At 40.5% G+C, this 22,831-nt stretch overlaps 1 protein-coding gene across 1 annotated transcript in view; it reads right to left on the reverse strand.

The window, feature by feature from the left end:
* The window catches only part of NUP188 (nucleoporin 188), a 3,305,077-nt gene that overhangs the window by 2,353,478 nt on the left and 928,768 nt on the right, over nt 1–22,831 (reverse strand). Inside the window, exon 18 of the mRNA XM_044058121.1 lies at nt 9,383–9,538. Within this exon, the coding sequence (XP_043914056.1) occupies nt 9,383–9,538 (156 nt within the window). The remainder of the gene's footprint in view (nt 1–9,382; nt 9,539–22,831) is intronic.

Here is a 22,831-nt window from a genome sequence, read left to right on the forward strand (position 1 = left end):
CCGAGGAACTTCGGATCCTAGACACTTCAGATGGAGCCAAGAGTGTCAGAGCGGAACTCTGCTCTGAGACAACCACACAAGGTGCTGAAACCGAAGACTCCACTGTAGTCGGTACTGGCAATATCGGCTCCGAAGGCCCAATGTGGGTTGGAGAAGGAATCACAGCAAGGTAGGTAGGAGTCGGCTCTGAGACAGAGTGGGTCGGAGCCGATAAAAATTTTGGCAAGGCCGACGACTTGAGGAGTCTGAGCACCACTCTCTTGATGTCTTCTTCAGGTAGACTCCTGGAGGATCTGGAGGACAGCGTGGTTGACCTTGTTCTCTGTAGTATCGGTGATTTAAGGTTAAGGGAGACCGGTGGAATATCCATTGACCGGCTCCGAAGAGGGTTGCTAGTAATCAGCACCGAAACACTTGCTACCGATACTGCAGGGTCTATGTCCAAAATCTCAATCAGCCCCGAAGACTGTCGAGCTGAAGAGACAGATACCAACTCCGCTTTGTGTAAGTTCTGTGGTGGTTCAGAGGCAGAAATTGGAGCCGGAGAAGGCCGTTTTGAAGTTTTACCCTTATCCTTCCTAGAAGACTGCGATTAAGGAGAGGAAGAGGAACTGGCTAGATCTTCTTTGAAGGAAGGTTTCAAAAGACCTTTTAAGATGAGTTTATTCTTCCATTCCTGGAGCACTCTAAGGCTAAAAGAATGGCAGAAAAGGCAGGTTTCTTGCAGGTGTATGGCCCCTAAGCAATACACACAAACGCTATTGTCCATCAGTGATGGATATTTTTTGTGAACACTTAATGCACTTCTTAAAACTTGACGGTTTGTGTTCTTTAGATTCCTTAGACATATTGACAGCCAAGAAAAGCCAACGCACACACACACAAGAGAGGAACTAGAGCCTCTAACTTAAACAGATCTAACCCTACACACTCTAAGAAAAGGGAAAGGGGGGAAAGCTAGGTCTTCTAACTTAAAGGGACCTAGTGTGAAGAACAAAAAGGGATGAAACTAGAACCTCTAACTTAAACGGTCTAGTCAAAGCAAAAAACACACACACTCGCGGGATACCACACAGCAACAGGCCCAGAAATACGAAAACCAAGTCAAATCTGGAAGTAGTCACTAATAGGAAGTCACAAAATGACTTATCAGTAATAAACTATGATAGAAGAACGGTCTATAAACAAATTCCTGAAAAGGAAGTAATAGTAATAAAAAAATGTATCACTTGGCCACAGCCAACTAAGAAATCTTCCGACTGAAAACGCAGCAAACGAGATCTGGGGAGTGTGCTCATGAACCATGGGATACCTCCTAGCCACTAGTCAATCAGAAGTTTTCAAGCTTTCTAAAAGCGGCAGAGTCGGAGCAGAGGATCAGCTCCGAACCCACACATAATAATGGAGGCGAGATAGGACTACATAACATCTTGTATTATCATAGGCATGGACTTGCGGAAGACGTGCTTTTTTGGAAAGAGAAGGAAAGGCCTCCAAATACCTCCAGGATGCAATAAAAGCATCCTTGAAGAAAGCTCAATGGTTTTAGAGCCCAAGGCCTCATCTACGTTCCCAGACATGTGTTTGTTAGACACAAGGGGACCATATGCTATTCTACAAAGAATCAAGACCATAAGAGAGAAATCACTGAAGGGAGGGAAGCTAAAGGAAGTAGAGTTTTCATATTAGTTACCAAAACACACAAAAAGTATCTAATTCCCACTTTTCCAGGGCGAAAAAAAAACATGGAAGCACCACTAAATCCAGCTTTGGCAAGTGTGAGATTTGGTTCAGCCAAATGAGTGAGGAACTAAATGTACAATGGGTTTTAGCACTTAGAGATTTATCCACTAAAGGCAGTGCAGTATCTGGCAGTTGTAACAGTTCACATTCCCTCAGACAGCATTTTTACACCTGAAGAAGAGGGCCCTCTTCCTGTCAAACTTGTCTGATAATTAAGGGGCTGATCTGAAACACCTGCTTTTTTTTTTCTTTACTCAAAGTCATCAAGGCGGGCAAAATAGGCGAGGATACCTGGGGAGATGGTGTTTAGTCCCAAGTGGAGAAGGATCCCAGAGACTGCTCACCAAGAGTACATTATGTTAAAGGTAAGACCCAGTCACTTTTGTGGCATGGACATTGGGGTTCTCCATTACGTGTCTTTAAGCAGACAAGTTGAAATGCTGGCATTTACAACAGTGATTTAGACTGCACATCTTTCCAAGATGAGAGAAGCAATACCAGTGCCAGTGAAGGTCTTTGCACATAAGCAGACAGCCACAAATATTTCAATGGCATGTTTCTTAGGCATAAAACACGGCATCTTTCCCATAAGAAATGTCAGGATCAAGATCCAGTAAGTGGAAAAAAAACTGGGAGAAGCGGACTTTAGGCACTATATCCTAAGGCCACTGACATTGTGACAGTCAATGACGAGAGAAAATAGTCCCCAGCTCGAAACCTTTTAAGAAAATAAATGGCAGAGCTGTGAACTCTAAGGGGAAATCTCAACACTCAGTTCAGCAAAGCTCACCCAAGGCAAAATAATTTTACCTCGATACAAAAATGGTCTGCCAGCCTGCATACACAGTGCTGTCAATAAAACATCAGTGATGGCCACTGCAGCTAAGCAAAACATAAGCAGTAAGCTAATGAACAGAAGTCAACAATAGCAAATATAAAGTTGGTATACTAAAATATAAAGATAGCAAAGCAGATGAACACCACTTGACACTTTAATCCAGTCAAAACTTGGAAACACTAAAGACAAACCAATGGTTGCATGGACACTATTAAACTAACTGCCAAAAGCTTGAAAAGTACTTCAGATCTAAAGAGCACACTTCAGTTTCAATACAGCATCCCTGGCTTTTAACAAAATGTTTTCAAGGACAAATACTTCGATATTAAATGATGCTTATCGCGAGAGGGAACTGTGCCTCAAGAAGGGTTACACTTCAGAAGATCGAACAGCTGAAATATCGAAGACCATATGATCGATATTTCAGAAGATCGATCTTCTGAAATTGTAAAAGAAAACAAACAAAAGACGATGTTACTGTAGGGGGGGGACAAGCCCCCCTGTACCGCCCACACCCCCTACTTAAATACACCAACTCCGAAATCACACTACTGCAGGGAATAGGAAAATTTCCCATTCTGCACTACATTGTCAGTGTAGCGCGATCTCGGAGTTGGTATATTTAAGTAGGGGGGTGTGGGGTGCAGGGGGGCTTGCCCCCTTGCAGTAACGTCTTTTTTTTTTTACAATTTCAGAAGATCAATCTTCTGAAATATCGATATGGTCTTCGATATTTCAGCCTTTCGATCTTCTGAAGTGTAACCCTCAAGAAGACATAAAAGTTCATAGGTAGCTGCTAGGCTATTGGCCCTAGGGCCTATATAAGCCTAGCCAAAAAGGTACCCTGGCTTTCGCCACCCCAAAAAATTATTTTCCTGTGCCCCTGTCGAGCAGAGCCACAGAAGTACGATGCTTTTTTTTCCTTTTGTTGAATGCATAAAATAGGCGATTAGTAAGTAAAGCTAAATGAAAGTCTACCCGATGTTCGAGTCACAAGCCTTTTCACTAAAAAAAATTAAAAGTGAAAAAAAAAAAAGTTCATACTTCACAAACATATCTGTTTTTAATGGTATAGATTTTTTACACAGTAACATAAATAAAATTCAGACAGTTATTTAATTAAAACCATGTTAACAATCATTGAAAATATTGCTTCAGCAAAACAGTCGCAGCTCAATAATACAACATTTTTAAGCAGGGAGTTTCGAAGCTGCGCAATATGTAACGGCAACCAGAGGTCTGCGTGATCTTAAATAAATGGAGAACACTGATAAACAGCATCTAAACAGCAACTGCTTACAATCAGGTGGTCATGGCAGTATCTCTTAAATGCAGAAATTCAGATATGGAAGTTTTCAAAAAAATCAAACCACACACACACAGCACAGTTATGTACACTTACCATAAATGTAGATGTTCGAGTGTATTCACTGTTGGAGTCATTACATTTGGGTTATCAGCTTGCAGGTAGCCCTCAGTCAGCCTGATTAAAAAAGTCTTAGGTCCTGCGTCGGTTGCTGTCCCTTCTTCCATGACGTCAGGCCATCAGGGATATAAAACATGCAGCCGACGCCATTACATCAGTTTTTCTTGCCCCAGATGTCAGGTGCCCCTAATGGGAAGCAAATATAAAAGTACAAAGATATACCTCCAACAAAAAAGCAAATACACCAAAAAGGCTTTTAAGCATAGTAAAGGAAAGCAGAGGTATAGCCAAAAGATGTTAGGGGACTGAAGGGAGGGTAACCAGGACTGCAACAGTGAATACACTCAAACATCTGCATTTATGGTAAATGTACACAACTGTACTATGTTCTTCGTGTTTCACTGTTGCAGTCATTACATTTGGGTAGATTACCAAAGCTATGGTTGGGGGAGGAATTTAGATAGCATTAGGGCCAGCTATAAGGTCCTGCAAGACTGCAGTGGCAAAGCCAGCTCTGGATTTAGAGAAAATTGGCAAATGATAATGCTTGGTGAGAGTATGTACAGAACTCCAGGTAGCAGTTTCTAGGATGTCCCTGGTAGGGATGCCTCTGAGAAAGGCTGTAGAGGTAGATGCAGACCTGGTGGAGTGAGGTCTGATCCCCTGGGGGATAGGTTTTCCATGGTGCTTATAGCAGAAATGAAAGCAATGGCTTATCCATTTAGAAATGGTTTGCTTTGAAATAGCCTTCCTCTCTGCCCCTGCAGCAAATGTCACCAGCAGTTGTTCAGATTTCCTTGAGGTTTAGTTCTGTCCAAGCAGAATCTAAGTTGTCTGTGCACATCTAAGGAATGCAGTATCCGTTCCCCTTTATTCTGTGGATTGGGAAAGAAGGTTGGCAAATGAATGGACTGATTAAGAGCCACACTGGATACCACCTTGGCCATGAAGGATGGATTGGTTCTGAGGGACACCCTGTCCACATGAAAGATGATGAAAGGCTCCACTGCCATAAGGGCCTGTAATTCAGATACCCTTCTAGCTGAAGTGATTGCTAAAAGGAAAGCTGTTTTCCAAGAAAGAAATTTTAAGTCTACAGTAGCAGCTGGCTCAAAAAGAGGTAGAGTGAGTTTCTCCAAGACAAAGTTAAGGTCCCAGGCTGAGGCTGGAGCTCTCCTGGGTGGTCTCAAATTTTTGGCCCCTCTGAGGAACTGCTTGAGCAGTGGATGACAGAAGAGGGAGGTTTCTGTGTAAAAATGAGCTGAAATGGCTGATGTGTGGATTTTAATGGAGGAAAAAGACAGGCCCTTGTGAAGCAAGTCAGTTAAGTATTGTAAAATCTGAGGTAAATTGGGCGCTGCTGTGCTCATCCCTTGAGATTGGTTCCAGGCATAGAATCTTTTCCATTTTTCAGCATAAGATTTTCTAGTACTAGGCCTCCTTGCCTCCAAAATGATATCTATCACAGGTTTGCTGAGGGATGTTAAAGAAGAGATTAAGTAATTAGCCAGGCTGCAAGGTTCAGTGTTAGATGCTGAGGGTGCAGATTCTGGCTCTCCTGCTGAGACAGCAGGGAAGGAGTCTGAGGCAGGTGCCATGGAGATAACCGTGACACAATGCGCAGGAGGGGGTACTAGTGCTGGCGCTGCCAGTCTGGAGCAATCAAAATCTTCCTTGGTTTGTCCTGTTTGATTTTTAGTAGTACTTTAGAGATCAGAGGCAGAGAGGGGAAGGCATAGACTTTTCCAGCTGAAGGACAGATCATCCACTTTCCAGGCTTGTTTGTGGGGAGTCCTTGTGTAAAATTCGTCCAATTGGTATTTCTAGGGAGAGACAAACAGGTCTATATCTGGGCTCCCCCATTTGCTTGTCAACATGTTGAAAATCCTTGGTTCCAGTTTCCACTCGTGTGGGTCCATGAGGTTTCTGCTTAGTCCGTCTGCCAGTGTATTTAATTTTGGTAGCTCAAGGTTGTGTTCCACAATGCCATGGCTAGTCTGCAGAGGGGGTAAGAATGTGTACCCCCCTGCTTGTTTATGTACCACATAACAGTGGTGTTGTCCGTCTTTGCCATTAGTTGTCCTGGAAGAATGTGGTCCTTGAAGGCTGTCAGAACATTCTGTACAGCTAACATTTCTTTTTGATTGATATGCAGGTGCATTTGACTTGGGTTCCATTTGCCCTGAATGCACACTTCCCTGCCAGGTGAGCCTCCACGCATAGTCTGATGCATCTTTTGTTAGGGTTTGGGCAGCAAGGGGTGGTGTGAAAGGTAGTCCCTTGTTTTGGTGGCAGGCCTCTGCCCACCAAAGGAACTCTAGGCGTAGGCAATGTATGATAGAAATCATTGTTTCTAGGTCTTGAGAATGTTGACACCATAGGCGTTTTAGATACCACTGTAGTTTCCTCATATGCAGTCTTGCATATGGAATTAGAAGAATGCAGGAGGCCATGAACCCCAAGGCTTGCTGTATTTGTCTTGCAGATAGCAGGGTTTTTGTGGCCACTTGGTTTGAAGTAGGTTGTCAAATGAATTTGTTTCTCTGGCGTGAGGTAAGTCATCTGGGAAGTTGTATTCAAGCTTGCTCCCAGGAATATAATTTGTTGACAGGGCACCAGGTGAGAACTGATAGTGTGTGTAGCCTGCTTTGAAGCATAGGTATCTTCTGCAAGGTTCCCTGATTGGGATTATGCAGGTATGCTTCTTTTAACTCCAGTGGTGCCAACCAGGCATCTTTGTCTAGCATAGGAAGTCATTCGTGAAGAGTCAGCATCTTGAATTTTGGAATCTCCAAAAAGATGTTTGGACTAGACAGGTCCAGGAGAGGACGCTATGAATTGTCTTTTCTGGGTACCAGGAAAAGTCTCGAGTAGAAACCTTGTCCCTTTTCCTCTTCTGGTACCAGTTGAACAGCCCTCATACTTGAGAAAGTACTTGTTTTTGGGCCACTGCCCACTGATTTGGGGGTAGTTCCGGACACCCACTTGGTGTTGGCAATGTGTGGAAGTGAAATCTGTATCCCTGGGGTACTATATTTAAAACCCATTTTTCCTGGGTAATGATTTCCCAATTCTTTGCATGAAGAGCAATCTTTCCCCCCAAAGGGGCAGTCAGTTGATAAGTGCTTGGAAATTTTAAAAGGAAGTACTTGAGACAGTTTACCATAGGGGGAGTCTTATTATTCCCAGATTTGGAAGTGCAGGCCCCCCACTTCTTAGTTCTGTGTGCCCCTGGGACTGAAACCTGGGGTTTTTGCTGTGTCTGGATTTGGCTTGCGAAGACCTGGAAGGGGCTGGAAAGGACAGATTCTTAGAGGGCCAGTGCCTACTAAATCTAGGAGGCTGAACTTGTAAAAAATCTTTAACAGTTTGCATAGATTTAGCTCATCTTCCATCTTTTGAAGAACTTCCTCAGCCTTGTTGCCAAACAGGCGGTCCTAATTTAAAGGAGCATCCAACAATTTAGCTTTAACATGATCAGGCAAAGATTGCTCCTTAAGCCAAGCATGCCTTCTGAGCACAGACCCAGTAACAGCAGCCCTGCAAGAGGCCTCTAATGAATCAAAACCACATTGCAAAGTATGTTTTCCAACTTGTTCAGCAGAATGCATTAAATCCTGTATTTCTTTATTTTCCACAGAGTCAGGAATCATCATTTTCTGTTTAAGTAGTCCAATAACATGTTGCTGTTAGTTTAACATATGAAACTGGCAGTTTAAAGCCCTAATGGCCAAGGTTGCAGAAGTGTAAACCTTCTAACCCCATCTAACCATCGCCCTGGAGTCTCTATCAGAAGGGGTAGGATTTTTAGCAGTAAAAGCCTTAATGCCCTTGGGCCCCTGTGAAATAGTCTCTGGATCTGCAATAGGATTTTTGAAAAGAAACTTGTGGGACTCAGGGACTCTGTAGTATCTGTCAGGTTTTCTGGGAGCAGGAGGCAGGGAATCAGGGGCCAAATTAGATTCCGAAAAAGCATCAACAATGTCTAGTACAGGAGAAATAGCTAAAGGCATATGTTGAGGTAGGAGAAGGAAATCCCTAAGCCTCTTTTTTGAATCCGAAAAATCCTGGCTTTCTCAGTGGAAATGCTCCCTTAGAGTATGTAAGGTATCCCCAAAAGAAAAATCCTCAGGAGGGGAAGCAGAGGGAATGGAGTCCTCTGCATCAGAATCTTCATAAGTAGATAAGGGCAAATCCAGCTCATCAGAAGAATCAGAAAAAACAGAAATCTGATCAAAAGATTCATAATCAACTTCAGTCCTAGGCCTCTTAGAAAGGGGTTGGCTACCCCGGATTAGAGTTATTAGATCTTCAGCCATTCTTATTTGTTTTTTAGGCATAGAGGCCTGAGCATGTGGCCTGGGCATCGTTTTTTTAGACATGGATTGAGATTTAGGCCTAAGTAAAGAAGGAGGTGTCGGTTTAATATGCAAATCCATAGGCCTGAATACACTCTCAGAAGCCGGTGCCTGCACAGCGGCTCCGGACCCATCCAAGGTAGAGACATCCGCAGGTTCCATAGTTAAAGCATCTTACGGCATACTGGACTCCGAATGGGCCTCAGTAGAGGCCTGAGAATCAGAAGTAGCGGGTATCAGGGGCTGCAAAAGCGCCTCACTGAGTACCGGCGAACTGGCGACTGGCTTAGGAGAAACGTCGTTGGCAGTTATGGACCTCGGCGGCCTGTCTCTGTCTTTATCTTTGCGTTTTTTCGGAATCCCGGTAGTCGGATGGCTAACTGACATTTCTGAATAATTAAACAGAGAACCGAAATATTTAGAGGCGAAAATACACAGACGACGGATAGTGTGCCGATTAAATAAAGCACAAAACTGACAGCAAGGTACGTCATGGTCAGGGCCTAGGCAAGGAATACAGTACGAATGAAAATCTTTATGAGGTATTTGCTTTCCACAAGCAATGCAATTATTAACTTTTACTGACATCAGTAAGGAGCAAGAAAAAGTTTCCCCAACAGGGTACTTAGCTTTAGTTGAAGACTTCGGCTCTGAAACTCGAAAACTAAAATTTCAGGAGTCGTCCGACCGGCACTTGCGAACTGCTTCTGCTTCGGGCACCGCATGGCAAGAAAGACTGATGTAATGGCGTCGGCTGCATGTTTTATACCCCTAACGACCTGACGTCATGGAAGAAGGGACAGCAACTGACGCAGGACTCAAGACTTTGTTAATCAGGCTGACTGAGGGCTACCTGCAAGCAGATAACCCAAATGTAATGACTGCAAAAGTGAAACATGAAGAACATCACTATTTACATTTAACTAACAAAACATGTTAGATTTTCCCAGTTCAGCTTTTGTTACTGTAGCATAGACACAGATGTGCAACTACAAAGCAAAGTCAAGCAAATCTTACCTGCAGTAGACACAACATGTAACAACATTTCAATTTCACAAGTGAAAAGTTTCCAGCAGCTATACGTGTAATCCCATCTCACCAAATAGCCCTGTTCATTTGGCATCACTTGTCCCACTGTTCCCTGAGGCATGCGGAGGTTTGACTGACCTATTGCTGAAAAAGAGAAAAAAAGGGCAGCAAAATTACAAAACAGAATTGCCAAATGAACAGTGGCCTTTTCTGGAAACAGTCTTGATCCAGAAGCTGATCGTGGCAGATATATTCAGGTTTCTCTCAAATTAACTTTCTCAATAGAAAGAAAAAAGCATTTAGTGTTTGTCTTATAACTTAAAAGCTTAATTCCCTTTGATGGTACACTAATTTTAACAATTTTTATTTGAAATTCCCACAAGCAAATTTAGTACAGGGAGGAACAAACTCTAAAAAAGTACATTTGTGTAAAATCTTACCGTAATAGTAGAAGTCCAACTTTTCATTGTTGCAGTATTTTTTTTTTTTTTTTTTTTACAGATGGAATATCCTGCTGAGGATAGCCGAATGTCCAGCCAGCATACCAGTCGTATCTCCTTCCATCCGCAGTACTCCTGTCCTAAATTTGAGCGCCTAATCCTCGGACCTGAACTTCCCCACAAGAACCAGAGCAAAGCAAGAGGAAACAGTTGACCAAATGCACCCAGGAAGGGAAGAAAAGTCCCCTCAGCCAGAACAGGGGGAGGAAGAAGGGAGGGACATCTAAGCTTTTGGTAAGCACTTACACAACTGTACTACGTCCTTCCTTATCACTACTGCAGTATTATTTACAGATGGGAAAAGTATGAAAGTTACTAGAGAGGAAGGGCGGAGGAGGACAGAGGAGACTTCCAAAAACCCAAGTAAGACAGCCTTGGCAAAACCTGCTCTGCCTCTAGACAGGATATCCAACCTGCAAAGTTTGTTAAAGATATGTACAAAGAACAAAGTATCAGCTTCTAAAATGGGTCTAGTATCTAGACACTTGAAAAAATTCAACAAGAGAGGTCACAGCCCTGGTACAATGAGCACAAACAGAAGAAAGCTGCTTTCCATGAAAAGAATAGCAAAAAGAAAAAGCATCAGAAACCCAGGAGGAGATGGTTTGTTTACAAACAGCAAAATCCAATTTCCTGGCATGAAAGGAAACAAAAAGCTGCTCAGATTTCCTGACATCTTTAGTTGCGTCTAGTAAACATGTGAGCAGTCTATGTAAATCCAAGGTATGAAGAATAATCTCACTACCATTCTGTGGACAGAGAAAAAAGGATGAGTAGTTTTGTTTTCAAGGACAAATTATTAATCATCTTGGGCATAAAAGGAGGATTAGTACAAAGACAGACCCTGTCCTTGTGAAAAACTAAAAATGGAACTGCCATGAGTGAAGCGGAGACCCTGTTGGTAGAACTAACAGCTTCCAACAGAACAGTCTTCCAAGTAGTTTTGCAAGGAAGACAAAACTGCTAGTTCAAAAGGAGTCAATTTCTCAAGAACAAATTTAAGGTCTCAAGATTAGGTTTTCTCTGAGGCCTAACATGAAGCACATCTTTCAAAGACTGATTTCCAAACGAGAAGGCAGTGCTGAATTCAGAGGCAAAAAAAACACACCACAACTGTACTTAAATCACGAAACTAACCACTCCACACCAGGGATTTGTAGGAAAAAAGCTTTACTGGTGTATCCGGTACCTCGGCTTTTGCCTTCAAGGAATATTTTTTAAACACCAGGAGCACTTCTTTATATAGAACACATAATAGAATAATCAACATCCATTAAATACAAGTACTTCTCATTAAGTATGAATAATCGATAGCAGATGTATAGCTTTAAAGGTCCCATAAGACCAGTCAACATTCCCTTATAATATTTAAGTGCCCTGCTCCAATATATACTTAATAAATTCATTAATGGTCAATTTTAAACTAATATTTTGTTATGCACATATAATTTTATATAAAAATATAACATTATTTTATACCAAACTCTAAATCTTCCAAACTTTTTATATAAATTGCCCCCACAAAATTTAATGTTGAACATATATGCACACTAAAACAACAATGGTGTTGTTCACAGAAATCACAACATTTTTTTAAAACTATATTTTAACATTTTATCACCCCTACCCTATATTCAAATTAATGTCAAGATTTAATCCCCTAGGGCAAAGGGTACCAAAATTAATAATGCATTTAGTTTCCAATTGTGTACAAAATAATTATATTTTTATATAAAATGATATGTGTATAACAAAATATTAGTTTAAAATTGACCATTAATGACTTTAAGTATATATTGTAGCAGGGCACTTTAATATTATAAGGGAATGTTGAATGGTCTTATGGGACCTTTAAAACTATACATCTGATACAGAGTAATCATACGTGATGAGAAGTACTTATATTTAATGGATGTTAATTATTCTATGTGTTGTATATAGAAAAGTGCTTCTTGTGTGTAAAAAATATTCCTTGAAGGCGAAAGCAGAGGTACCAGATACACCAGTAAAGCTTTTTTCCTACGAATCCCTGCTGGATTCAGAGGCAGACAAGCAGAAATGGGCAACAAATGAGCTTTAACAGATGAGTATGCCATGCCAGAAGTGAGCAACTCAGACAAATAAGAAAGGACTGTTGGAATACCCACAGGAAATGAGTCCAGGTCATGCCTGAGACATCAAACAGAAATTCTCTTCCACCTATCCACATTGTGTTTTCTAGTAGTGGGTTTCCTGGCCTCCTGCAAAACCTGAAGCACATCCACAGAAAACAGGGTTTAATTCCTTTCAGATAGCAATCATCCAAAGAGTGAAATGAAGGATGAACAAGTGAGTGTGAATGAGAGATCCCTTGTCTTGTGGGAGTATATCTATCCTGTGAGATAACTTGTGATGGCTACTTCCTGACCAGATGAAACGGGAGGAGGAACCAATGGTGTCTGGGCCAAACGGTAGTCATCAGCAAGATTCTCGTTCTCTCTCTCTCTAACATGATATTCTGCAGGACTTTTGGAAACAGAGCAAGAGGAAGGCAAGCATGCAGAAACATTCCCTTTCAGGAAAAAGACACGGCATCCAATTTCGAAACCAGTGGACTCTCCACTCTGGAACAGAAGCTGGGAAGTTGTCTCTTCAGAGGTGAGGCAAGAAAACCTACTTGAGTACCCCACTGATGAACAATGCCTAGAAACACCTCCTTGGGATGCATCCATCTGTGAGGATCTGCCCTGGACCTGCTCAGAATGTCAGCCACTAGACTGTGTTCTGAAGGTATGTGAACTGCCTGAAGGGTCACATGATGGCAGAATGCAAAATCCCAAACCTAAAGAACCAGCCTGCAAAGAAGGTACAACTTCTTGTCCCAATACTTGTTGATAAATCACGATTGTGGTATTGTCTATAAAAATCCTTAGATGAATCCAAAGGCAGCGAAGAGCATGGAGAACCACAATCAGAGCTCTCATCTTCTTGATGTCGATATGGCCCACCTGTTGTGAAGACCAAACCCCCCGGACCCTGAAATTATTGGAGGAAGCTCCCAAACCCTGATATGAATCTCCTGAGTGTGAAGAGGAACCTGAAAGGCAGGCTGGGATTCAGAGATGTGATTAATCAACCAGTGGAACTCAAGCTTGAGGCAATGTAACAGAAGAATAAGAAGATCCAGAGGATGGCAATACTTAAGCCAAATGGTTTTGCGGAACCACTGAAACTTTCTTATATGGAATCTGGCAAAAGGAAACTAGGAATGATGGCTGCCATGAACCCCAGAGATCAAAGGAATTCCCTTGCAGAAAGCAGTAAAAGGGGAAAGAAGGTACTGAAAAATAAGCTGTCAGGAGCAGACATGGCAAGTTGGGAAGTTGTCTCTTCAGAGGCAAGGAAAAAAGACCTACTCGAGTACCCCTCAATCCCTGTTGAGGAGGCAACAGAGTCATCATTGGTGCAGTCTGAATCCTGCATCCTAGAAGACGCTGATCTTGAGGAGGAGTTGGCACAGACTTTCTGAAGTTCAAGGTGAAGCTTAGATTTTGCAAAAGGAGCAATGTAAATTCTAAGTCCCAATGATGATGCTGCTTCTAGGGCAGAACATGAATTAACAGATCTAAATAAAAGAAAAATCTGAATTCCACGAAGCTTGCAGAAGGCTACCACAAGGGCCAGACACTTGGTAAAAAGACCAAAAGCAAAGAATTGATGTGAGGAAGACACAGAAACATTTAAAAACTTCTGAATAGACAGTGAATAGGAATGTGAAAGGTAAACATCTTTCAAATCCAAAGACATCAAGAAAAGCTTGGGGAAGCTGCACAGGGAGTAGAGACTGAAGAGAGGGCATCCTGAATGAAGGAAGTAACCTTTAGGAAAGTGTCAAGGAAAGAAAGATCCAGAATGGGCCGCTAACATTCCTTCTTTGAAGCCAAAAACTTCATGGAATAAAATCCTGTGCCCTGCTGAGACAGGGAACAGGCGGAATGGTTCCCTGCAGTAACAGACACTGCAGAATTAGAGGAAATGAGGAAGCTGGCAAGGAGGAGGCTGGGGAATATTGAAAAGGGAGGAAGGAACTTTCAAACTATAAAATAACAATTATGGATAATGGAAAGCACCCAAACGTCTGGAGTTACTGGTTGCTAAACATGAATGGATAGAGTTAACTTGAGGGGAAAGAGGAACCTGGCTGAAAGGTAGAGGTGGCTGAATGTCAAATGGAAGCAGATTTGTCAGGCAAAAAAGTTTTTTTTTTTTGAGTCTTAGAACCCTGAGAAAATTTATCAGGGGGAAAAACCCCTCTTAGAGGACCTTTTACCCCCTAAGAAGGCTGTCTTGGCTGCCTTCGGATAAAGGAAGATTTAATGGGATAATTCCTCTGGAACCTAGATACAGGTGACAAAAAGATTTGTTTCAGATCTTTCATAACTTCTTTGTCATGCAGTTTCTTAAACCGCTCGGCCGTAGTACAGCCAAAGAGATCTTGGTCAACTAAAGGAGAATCCAGGAACTATAATTTGATATCAACAGGGAGAGCATGCATGCATAACCAAGAGTACCTTCTCATCACAGACGCTGATGCAACTACCCTAGAACAGGCATCAGGAGCATTACAATTGTACTTTATAGAATGACCAGCCACCTGGGAAGCAGTGCTCAACAGGGAAATGGCAAACAACTCTCTCACAATCAGACAAATAAGTCAGAATACCCCAAGCTGAGTGTGAGCCAGCACATACCCAACTATGAGAGTCTGGTAGTTAATGGCCCTAAAGCTAAACTGGCATAAGTTTACACTTTTCCCATACCAGTCTACAGCATGACTGTCCTTGTCTGAAGGTAAAAGCTTAGAAGAGGACAGCAGTTTAGATGTCTTGTCAGCAGGTAAGGAAAACACAGCAAGGTCAGAAGGGCTTTTATACAAAACCCTCTGGGCTTCTGGGACTTTGCAGTACCAGTCAGACTTCTTTGGAGCAGGAAGCGGGCACTTGAGAAGTGCAGAGAAAGTATCAAATAAAGCATCCAACACAACAGGGACTGCAGGACATGGTGAATCAATCAATCTGCAAGAGCTCATAGTATTTCTTTTGAGCAATCAGTAAAATGGAACCATCTCATTTAAAAGGTTCCATAATTCACACCACAACTTTCCCAAATACAATTCCTCAGATCCTAAGGCTAGTGGACAATGAAGTTAAAAGTAACTGAAGGACTCTTGGACTCTTCAGCAGAATCTAACTTTTCACCAGAGGACTCAAGGCTACCTATGCTGTTTAGAAGCAGAGGACCAAGAAACAGAAGGTAGGTACAGCCAAGTAATGAGGCAGCTTCAAAGCCAAAGGGCATTAAAATGGCCCTGTGCGAAAACCTGACATTCTTAATGAAGATCCTTTATCACTGTAGCCTCATTCCTGGTCTTCTGTTTTTTTTTTGTTTTTTTTTTTTTTTAGGGAAAAATCAGCCCTAGCAAACCTGAGATGCTCAGATCCCTGCCTAGGCTCAATATGTGTACCAGGGACTTCCTCCTTAATATGTGTACCAGGGACTTCCTCCTTAACTATTATCTGCAGAACCCCCCCTAAGTTCCTTGGATATTATCAGCCATGATTCATTCTCCATATCTGTAGCAGATATAGGCACAGCCTCAGTGTATCTGCGAGCACAGAATCCAGTGTAGGCCTCCACATAGGTCACAGTAAAGGGAGAAGTCGCCTGCACTGGATGGTTCTTGGGTTCTTCATTCAACCTGATGGAGACATCAGGAAAAGGATGGACAGCAGCAGATTCAATGCATGCCCTCTTCTTGGGCTACTTTTCAAGTGACAGCTGAACGTGAAGTTGGGAGGACTCAGAAGCTGGGGGACCCATGGCCAAAAGCTTCAAACGCCCATTCTCCAAACAAACAGAAATGGACTTATCCAAACAAACAGAAATTGACTTCTCCAAATAGAAAGGAACAGATGACTGCAAAGACTCTTTAGAACAAACACCTGTCAAATCTGGGGATGGTCGTGAGTAGCACCTTATCAAAAAAGCCACTTGTGTCCGTTTTTATTGAGAACCTGCCTCCTATATTCACATTTTCCCTTCCAGGATAACATGTAAAAACAAAGATATGAAAGGAACAATAAAAAAAAAGAAAAGAAAGAAAAGACCCCAACAGGGCACTTAACTTGCCAAGGCTTGGTAGCTGAATCAGCTTGGTGAATGACCTGCAGTCTGAATTCATAGAAAAGCATTCAGACAATTGGCAAAGCAGTTCTGAGGATTAGGTGCTCGTACATCACTTATGGACATTACACATTAGATGTATGGCATACATCTGGTGTATGGCATCTGGAGGGAGATGAGGCTTTGGTATTGCTGGCCAGATGTTGGGATATCCTTGTCAGGATATTCCATCAGCAAAGAATACTGGAACAGTGATACAGAAAGACATCATTAAAACAGCTAAATGCTCATTAAACAATGTACCTTGACAACACTGATAAAATAAGTCAATACTACTGCTCCAATATGTTATATCTAAATGCAAAGAAAAACAAGGAAACAATTAAAATGGCTGCTTTTGGAAACTGATATTGATATAAATCCCTACACCAGAAATAGAAATAAGGAACTCCATTCCAAACTAAAAGACCTCAAACTAGTTTTCAATCAAAAGTTTACAGGAATGATTAGGAGAAAGTTCATTTCTCATGTTGTTGATCCAGAGCTTCCATTTTCTGAATGTTCTGTGTTTACTATTTGGGTCCTTCAAGCCAAGCTTCAGTTTTAGAAGTGCCTTCATTCACAAAAGCAATTATTTCTTGACTGGAAGGAATCAGGTTTACAGCAGCCAAATAGGTCTATATCAGAACATCGAAGTTTTAAAACTTCGAATGTTCTAATATCGGCCCATTTTAATCGAACGTTAAAAATAGTGAAGCTACAGAACACCAAATTCTTTCCTAGGGAAAGAATTTGGTTGGCCGGTTCTGTGGCTTCGCTATTTTCAGAGCTGTGGTGGAGATTTACGGATCGGGTTGAGGTAAGTGTGCAATTGTGTGGTTGTTGGGATTAGGGCACGGATCAGGTGAGTTAGGGTTAGGACGCAGGTTAGTTGAGTGTGCGATAGTGACGGATCTTAGGGTTAAGGTAAGTGGACAGATAGTAGTGTATGTATAGTTTAGTGAAGGGTTAGTTGTAGGATTATAAGTGTGTGTGTATTGATGTTTTTTAGGTGTGCTTGTGTTGTGTATATGTGTTTCGGAATAGTGAATTTTTTCCCCAAGGAAAAAATCCGCTGTTCTGAATGTTCGATATTATGTGGTTTAGATACTTAAGGTGCGACAAAATAGCGTTTGCTATTTTCATCTTTTGATAATGTGATATAAACGCAGCCAAATCACTAGATGGAATAATTGTTCCCAAAAGAAATAGTTCATTGGTGAGCTTCACATTAAGCCCAGGTCAGTGAAAGTTGACTGAAAATCCTCTAAGAATCTGGCCAGCCTGTAACAACCCCAAATATACGTTACCAAACTTCCTGCTATTGCTCAGCATATCTGCAGCACACAAAAGGAAGATTACAATTGTATTCTCTCTTTTTTTAAGTTCTCCAAATCTTTTGGGTTTCTAATATCTTGACAAGGAATGGACCACAATCCTACGTCAAAGTACGATTAAAATTCATGAAATTAGTATTGTTTCACTCTTCGATGTCAACCAGTAGTCATCTGCAGCACCTGCAATGTGCCCAGTAATGACTCTTGCAATTCGTACAGAGTTACATGTATTGGTAACGTATCTAAATATGACTGTAGACTTTTTTTATAAGACCCATTGCTTCTACTACTATTGGAACTATCTGCGCACCTTTCTTCCACATTGCTCTTGTTTCTGCCTGCAAATCCTGATATTTTATGACTTTGTGTGTCTCTGTACGCAGGACACTGTAGTCACTGGGTGTGGCGATTTCAATGATCAATGCTACATTTGCCATCTTTTCCTGGACTACTATATCTGGTTTTCTAGCATTGTCTCGAACTGTGGTAAAGGATGATCCCATGTGATGTAGACATTTTCTATGATGCTTTGTGGTTCATATTTCCAGTGTTTTTTCAGCCACTTCAATACCACAATGTTTGCACAACCTCCATTGCAACAGTGTCGCCACATTATTATGCCTTTCAGTATACAGTCCTTTTGCCATTAGTATGTCACAACTAGGAACAAGGTGTGCAACTATTTCCAATTCTGTTTTACAAAACCTGCATTTGTCTGTTTCTCCAACATGTTCAATGGACTTTGTAAACCAACGTGTACATAAACCCACTATCTTGGGCCACCAATATTAACCTTTCATCTCTTAGTTTAAATCAAACTAAACAAAGATCCACCTCCTGACATCTGTTGAGAATCAAAATACAGTGGAAAACTATATGAATGCCATTTGGAAGGAAGTAGTAAGAGAGTTTTGATCTTAAGCCAAAAATGTCTTTCAAGTATGGAGAAACTCCATTCTGCAACACTTTTGTCAGCACATAATCAAAACTAGCTAAAATGACTTCTGAACTCAAATATTTTTTTGAAGCAATATCCTTCACTTTATCGCTATCAATAAAAGCTGTTATTAATGGATCAGAATAATCATCTCATTTAGACCTTAAAGACCTAAACTGAACTCAGTCAATGTCCTTCAGCCAAAGGCAAACCCAACAAAAGTTAATAAATATTAACTCTGAGAATCAGACTATTGGCCCAGGATTCCAGTAGCATTACATAACGTCACAGTCCTGGTTTCAAGGTCCCCTAACATTTGTAAATGTAACTATTTTCTCAACAGATGAACCTGTTTTCTCGCCACTAACATTTTTAAGTGTAACTGTTTTCTCAACAGACGAACTTCATCCTAAAACTGATTCACTTGAAAACCAAAAGAGACAACCTTCACTGTCCTTGATGTACTAGTTGTACATTTTTTAAAGTAGATTGTTTACCAGTGAGCTTAATATTCTATTCCACCGTGCCTTCCATTGTCTTGCAATTACTATAACAATACTACAACAGTCAGCTGATCAGTGCAACCAACCAAATAAACTATATTAAAAACACGATGTACACCACTATGGTTAAAAATACTTAAGGAGACAAGGGAGTCAAAGCAGATTCAGATCACTATGACATTTTCCACACTTCTGCAGAATTTAGTGGGGGGCTTTAAACAAAGTTAATGCAGAGGTTGCAGTTTACACCACACATCTCCAAACCCATGGTAATGCCATACAGCCAAACATTTGTGGATTCCTTAAATAAATCCAATAAGTAATAGCTCTTATCTTGCTATAAACTCAAGTCAAGAATTTTCAGCATTTTGCTGTATATATCTTGATCAACCACAAAGGGTACAAGTGCCCAGCACGATCATGAATAAGACTGTTTATGTGCCAACTTTATCCCTCACCCAGACTGGTAAAAAATACGGACACTTCATTCATCCAAAGACCATTTACTTCAGAGGTATGAAGACCAGACTTCTCAAAACATTTCAGCACGCCCTCTCTTTAAGAATAGGAATTTTATCATTTAGAGTAATCCAGACTACAGATGCAGCCAGTTAAGATCAAAATCTTACCAAAATGGAACTGCCATGAAGGCTGCACAGTAATCAACAGGTTGATTAAAGTTCTCCCAGTGTAAGATCAGAAAGTGTGAAAAAAAAGTAAAAGCTATCGGTGTGGGTAAAAATAGTTACTGGCTAGAACACCCTTAGAAAAAGTAAGAAAAAGGTAACCAGAAAAAGAGGAGAGAAAAACTCAGGCTAGTAACAATCTTACAGCTGTTCAGCAAAAAGTTCAGGTTTTAGCTTTGGTACAAAAGATGGCAACCAGAAATTTACAGAGAAAAAATCAAATGCACTCAGAGGTATTTAAAACAAGTGAAACTGATGGAATACATAAAAACTAATACAAAAGACTAGAAAATAGAATCAGCTTGAACTATTGCTGTTCAGATGAACCAGTAAAACTACAAAAAATTACATCAGAGGTTAAATGAAGAACAGAGCACGCAGAACAAAACAGAATTTTTTGCTGTACCAGACAAACTGGAAGGAATAGACTGCATCAATTTTATAAAAATAGTAAGAATATGAACTGGCTTTCCATAGCAAGATTTGTTAATTCAGAAGGGACATCAGGTTTATGCTCCAAATATGGCAACCAGAACACAACCAAGACATACTTTAGTAAAGATGCAATCATAACAGAAGACTTGTTCCAGACAAAATTGTGGGAGGAAGGTCAACTATCAAAAACTGGGGACAGCAGAGTTTTGTAGACAATGGGCCGAATTCAATAAAGCCTACACTAAGTGTACACGAAAAGCATACATGATATGCATTCGATAAAATTCTTATTACATTTTTTGTGCTTTCTAGTCACTTACAGATTACATTTAGTGTACATGTAGTCGACACTTTGTGGTAACCTGCATGAATCCCTGTTGATATTTAAAACTGCAATATCAGTAGGAAAACTAAAATTAGAAGGAAAAAGGTGCGCTTTATGTCTGTGTTGTCGGTTCACTCAAAACAGTGTACACTTAGTGCAGGCTATACTGAAACTGGAATAATGATTATTCACTGTACATCGGTCAGAAGAGAAGCATGTTTATCTCAGGAATCAGGGAATGTCAAGATGTAGGTGTGAGATTCAAGTTGCTATATCATGCTGTCTTCTGAATATTTTTTTTCTGGAGGATCAAATACATTTTTGGATGCAGGGGAATCAAGAGAGAAAACAAAGTTTAGCAAAGAAAAGTGAACCAAGCAGGCGAGAGAGACTCCTTGTTCTGAAAATAGCAAAATCCATTCAAATACTTGTTCAGTGAAACCTTCTTCAATGTTTTCAAAGAACATGCTTGACTGGTAGACAAAAGATCAGGAGGTGAACCAAAGAATGAGGAAAACTTTGCATATGAAACCGACACTGGTGTTGGGAGATGGAGATAACCAGGAAGATGACCAGTAACACCAAAAGTAGCAAATAAATGGGGGACTATAAAGCATCAATCCCATTACATAAAGGAACAGACATGTGAACTATGTGTTTGCAAGATGATGTGACATAGAAAGACTGGAACTTTGTTGACTGTTAAACTGGAGCATGAACTGTGAAGCTTCCCTTATTTAATTTTCCTTTTCTCCCAGTTTCCCTCAGCTTCTTACAATTTTTTTACCAAACGTATGCTTCTCACAAAACCTCCCTGTCCTTTGATCTTTACTCGAATACTGATCTCCCACCTTCTGTTATCCAAACCTTAGAACTTAATGCCTTTGTTCTTTACATAGTATTTTAAAATACTTTGGTGATTAGAAGATGGGAAATAACATGCAAGTAAAAAGGGAAATGTATAAACTGGGAGAAAAGATGGTGACAGTGAGGTAAATATTGTTAGAATTCTTTGGGAGAAAGTTTATTACTGCAATTATATATGCAAATTGGGAGTGTGTTATCATAATCCCTAGACATGTTACAAAAGCAAGGAAATTCTGATTTTCGGGCTGGAAACTTCTACATTCCCTGAAGACACTCTAATATACAGAATATTACAAGCCATTCTTTCGGGATGCCACACTGGATTAATAGCAGAGTCTATGCATATCATTTGACAATGTTCTAAATTAAAATAAAATAGGGGGTGGAATACAGAGCATGTGCAATTTTTCAGGAACCTGGGAAAGTGGTAATCACAGTATCTTTTTGGATTGCTAGTGTTGATAAAATAGATGCAATGATAACAGGGGCAAATTCTATGCTTTTTTTGCAGTGAGAGAAAAATTTAGTAATCACCAGAAAGTGGAAAAGAAAGGAAAACATTGACGCACGAAGAAATGGAACTTCAGTCACCAAAAGTTAAACAAAAAAAAAAACTTGAAATGGATGCCTTGGATACTGGAGAAAGAAAGGACATCCAAGTCATGAATAATTTTAAGGTTACTCTACACAAGACTGTGAGCATTTTTTGTATTTATTGTTAAAAGTTTCTATGTAGTGTATTACTTGTCTGGCAAGCATGCATGATTTATTAATCAGTTTACTTTTGATGGGTTATTTGCTTAATAGTTAATAAAATATTGTGTTGTATTGTGTGTGTGCTGTAGTATTTTGTAAACCTATTGTATCAATAAAATTGTCAAAGTTGAAAAAAAAAATCACAACAGTCCCTGTTCAAAAAGAAAATGTGAAGCAGCAGTGCAGTTCCAATACAAACAAATCTAGATGTCTCATTGATGTAAACAGTATGAAAAAGACTTCTAAAAATTATACAAGCCATAAGGACACTTTAAAGTTAAAATGGTTTTATTTCCATCAGACGGCATACTTACTTAGAAGGAATAAAAACATGAAAAATAAGAAAAACTGGAAACCACAAAGTATCTTTAGTCTGACTTGGTACTCATCCTCCAAAAGAAAACCATTTAAGGCAGTTCTTAACAGTAAGAGATTAAAAAGTGGACTCTCCCTCTTAAGCACAGTTCATTTTTTGTTTCCTTTTTATTTATAGTACCTTCCAATTCTTGTTCACTGTCCTTGTACCTCTAAAATAATATCTGTAACAAAATGCAAAATTACAAAGTCAGTTTCTCAAATACCTCAATTTAAAGTGTACAACAGGCCACAAGCTGTACAGGATCATACAGTAACTGAGAACAAAACTGTGAGACCTGATGGGCACTGCACTACCATCCTCTCATGTTCCTCCAGGTTGCAATCTTTTCTTTCAATATTTCCTTCTAAAACAGTAAAACAATACCAACTGGTGTTTAGGTTTGACTGCGCCAGACAAAGAATGCAGTGCCTAAGGCTGCACTCTTTTATCCTCATTCCTCATCCTGTACCATCAAGCCCCTTTAACACTTCTACTGACCCGAATGTTTTGTGTACCTTTGGCAAAACTAATT

Source organism: Protopterus annectens, chromosome 16.part0, assembly GCF_019279795.1.
Source record: "Protopterus annectens isolate FY-2018-M chromosome 16.part0, PAN1.0, whole genome shotgun sequence".
Taxonomy (NCBI): domain Eukaryota; kingdom Metazoa; phylum Chordata; order Ceratodontiformes; family Protopteridae; genus Protopterus; species Protopterus annectens.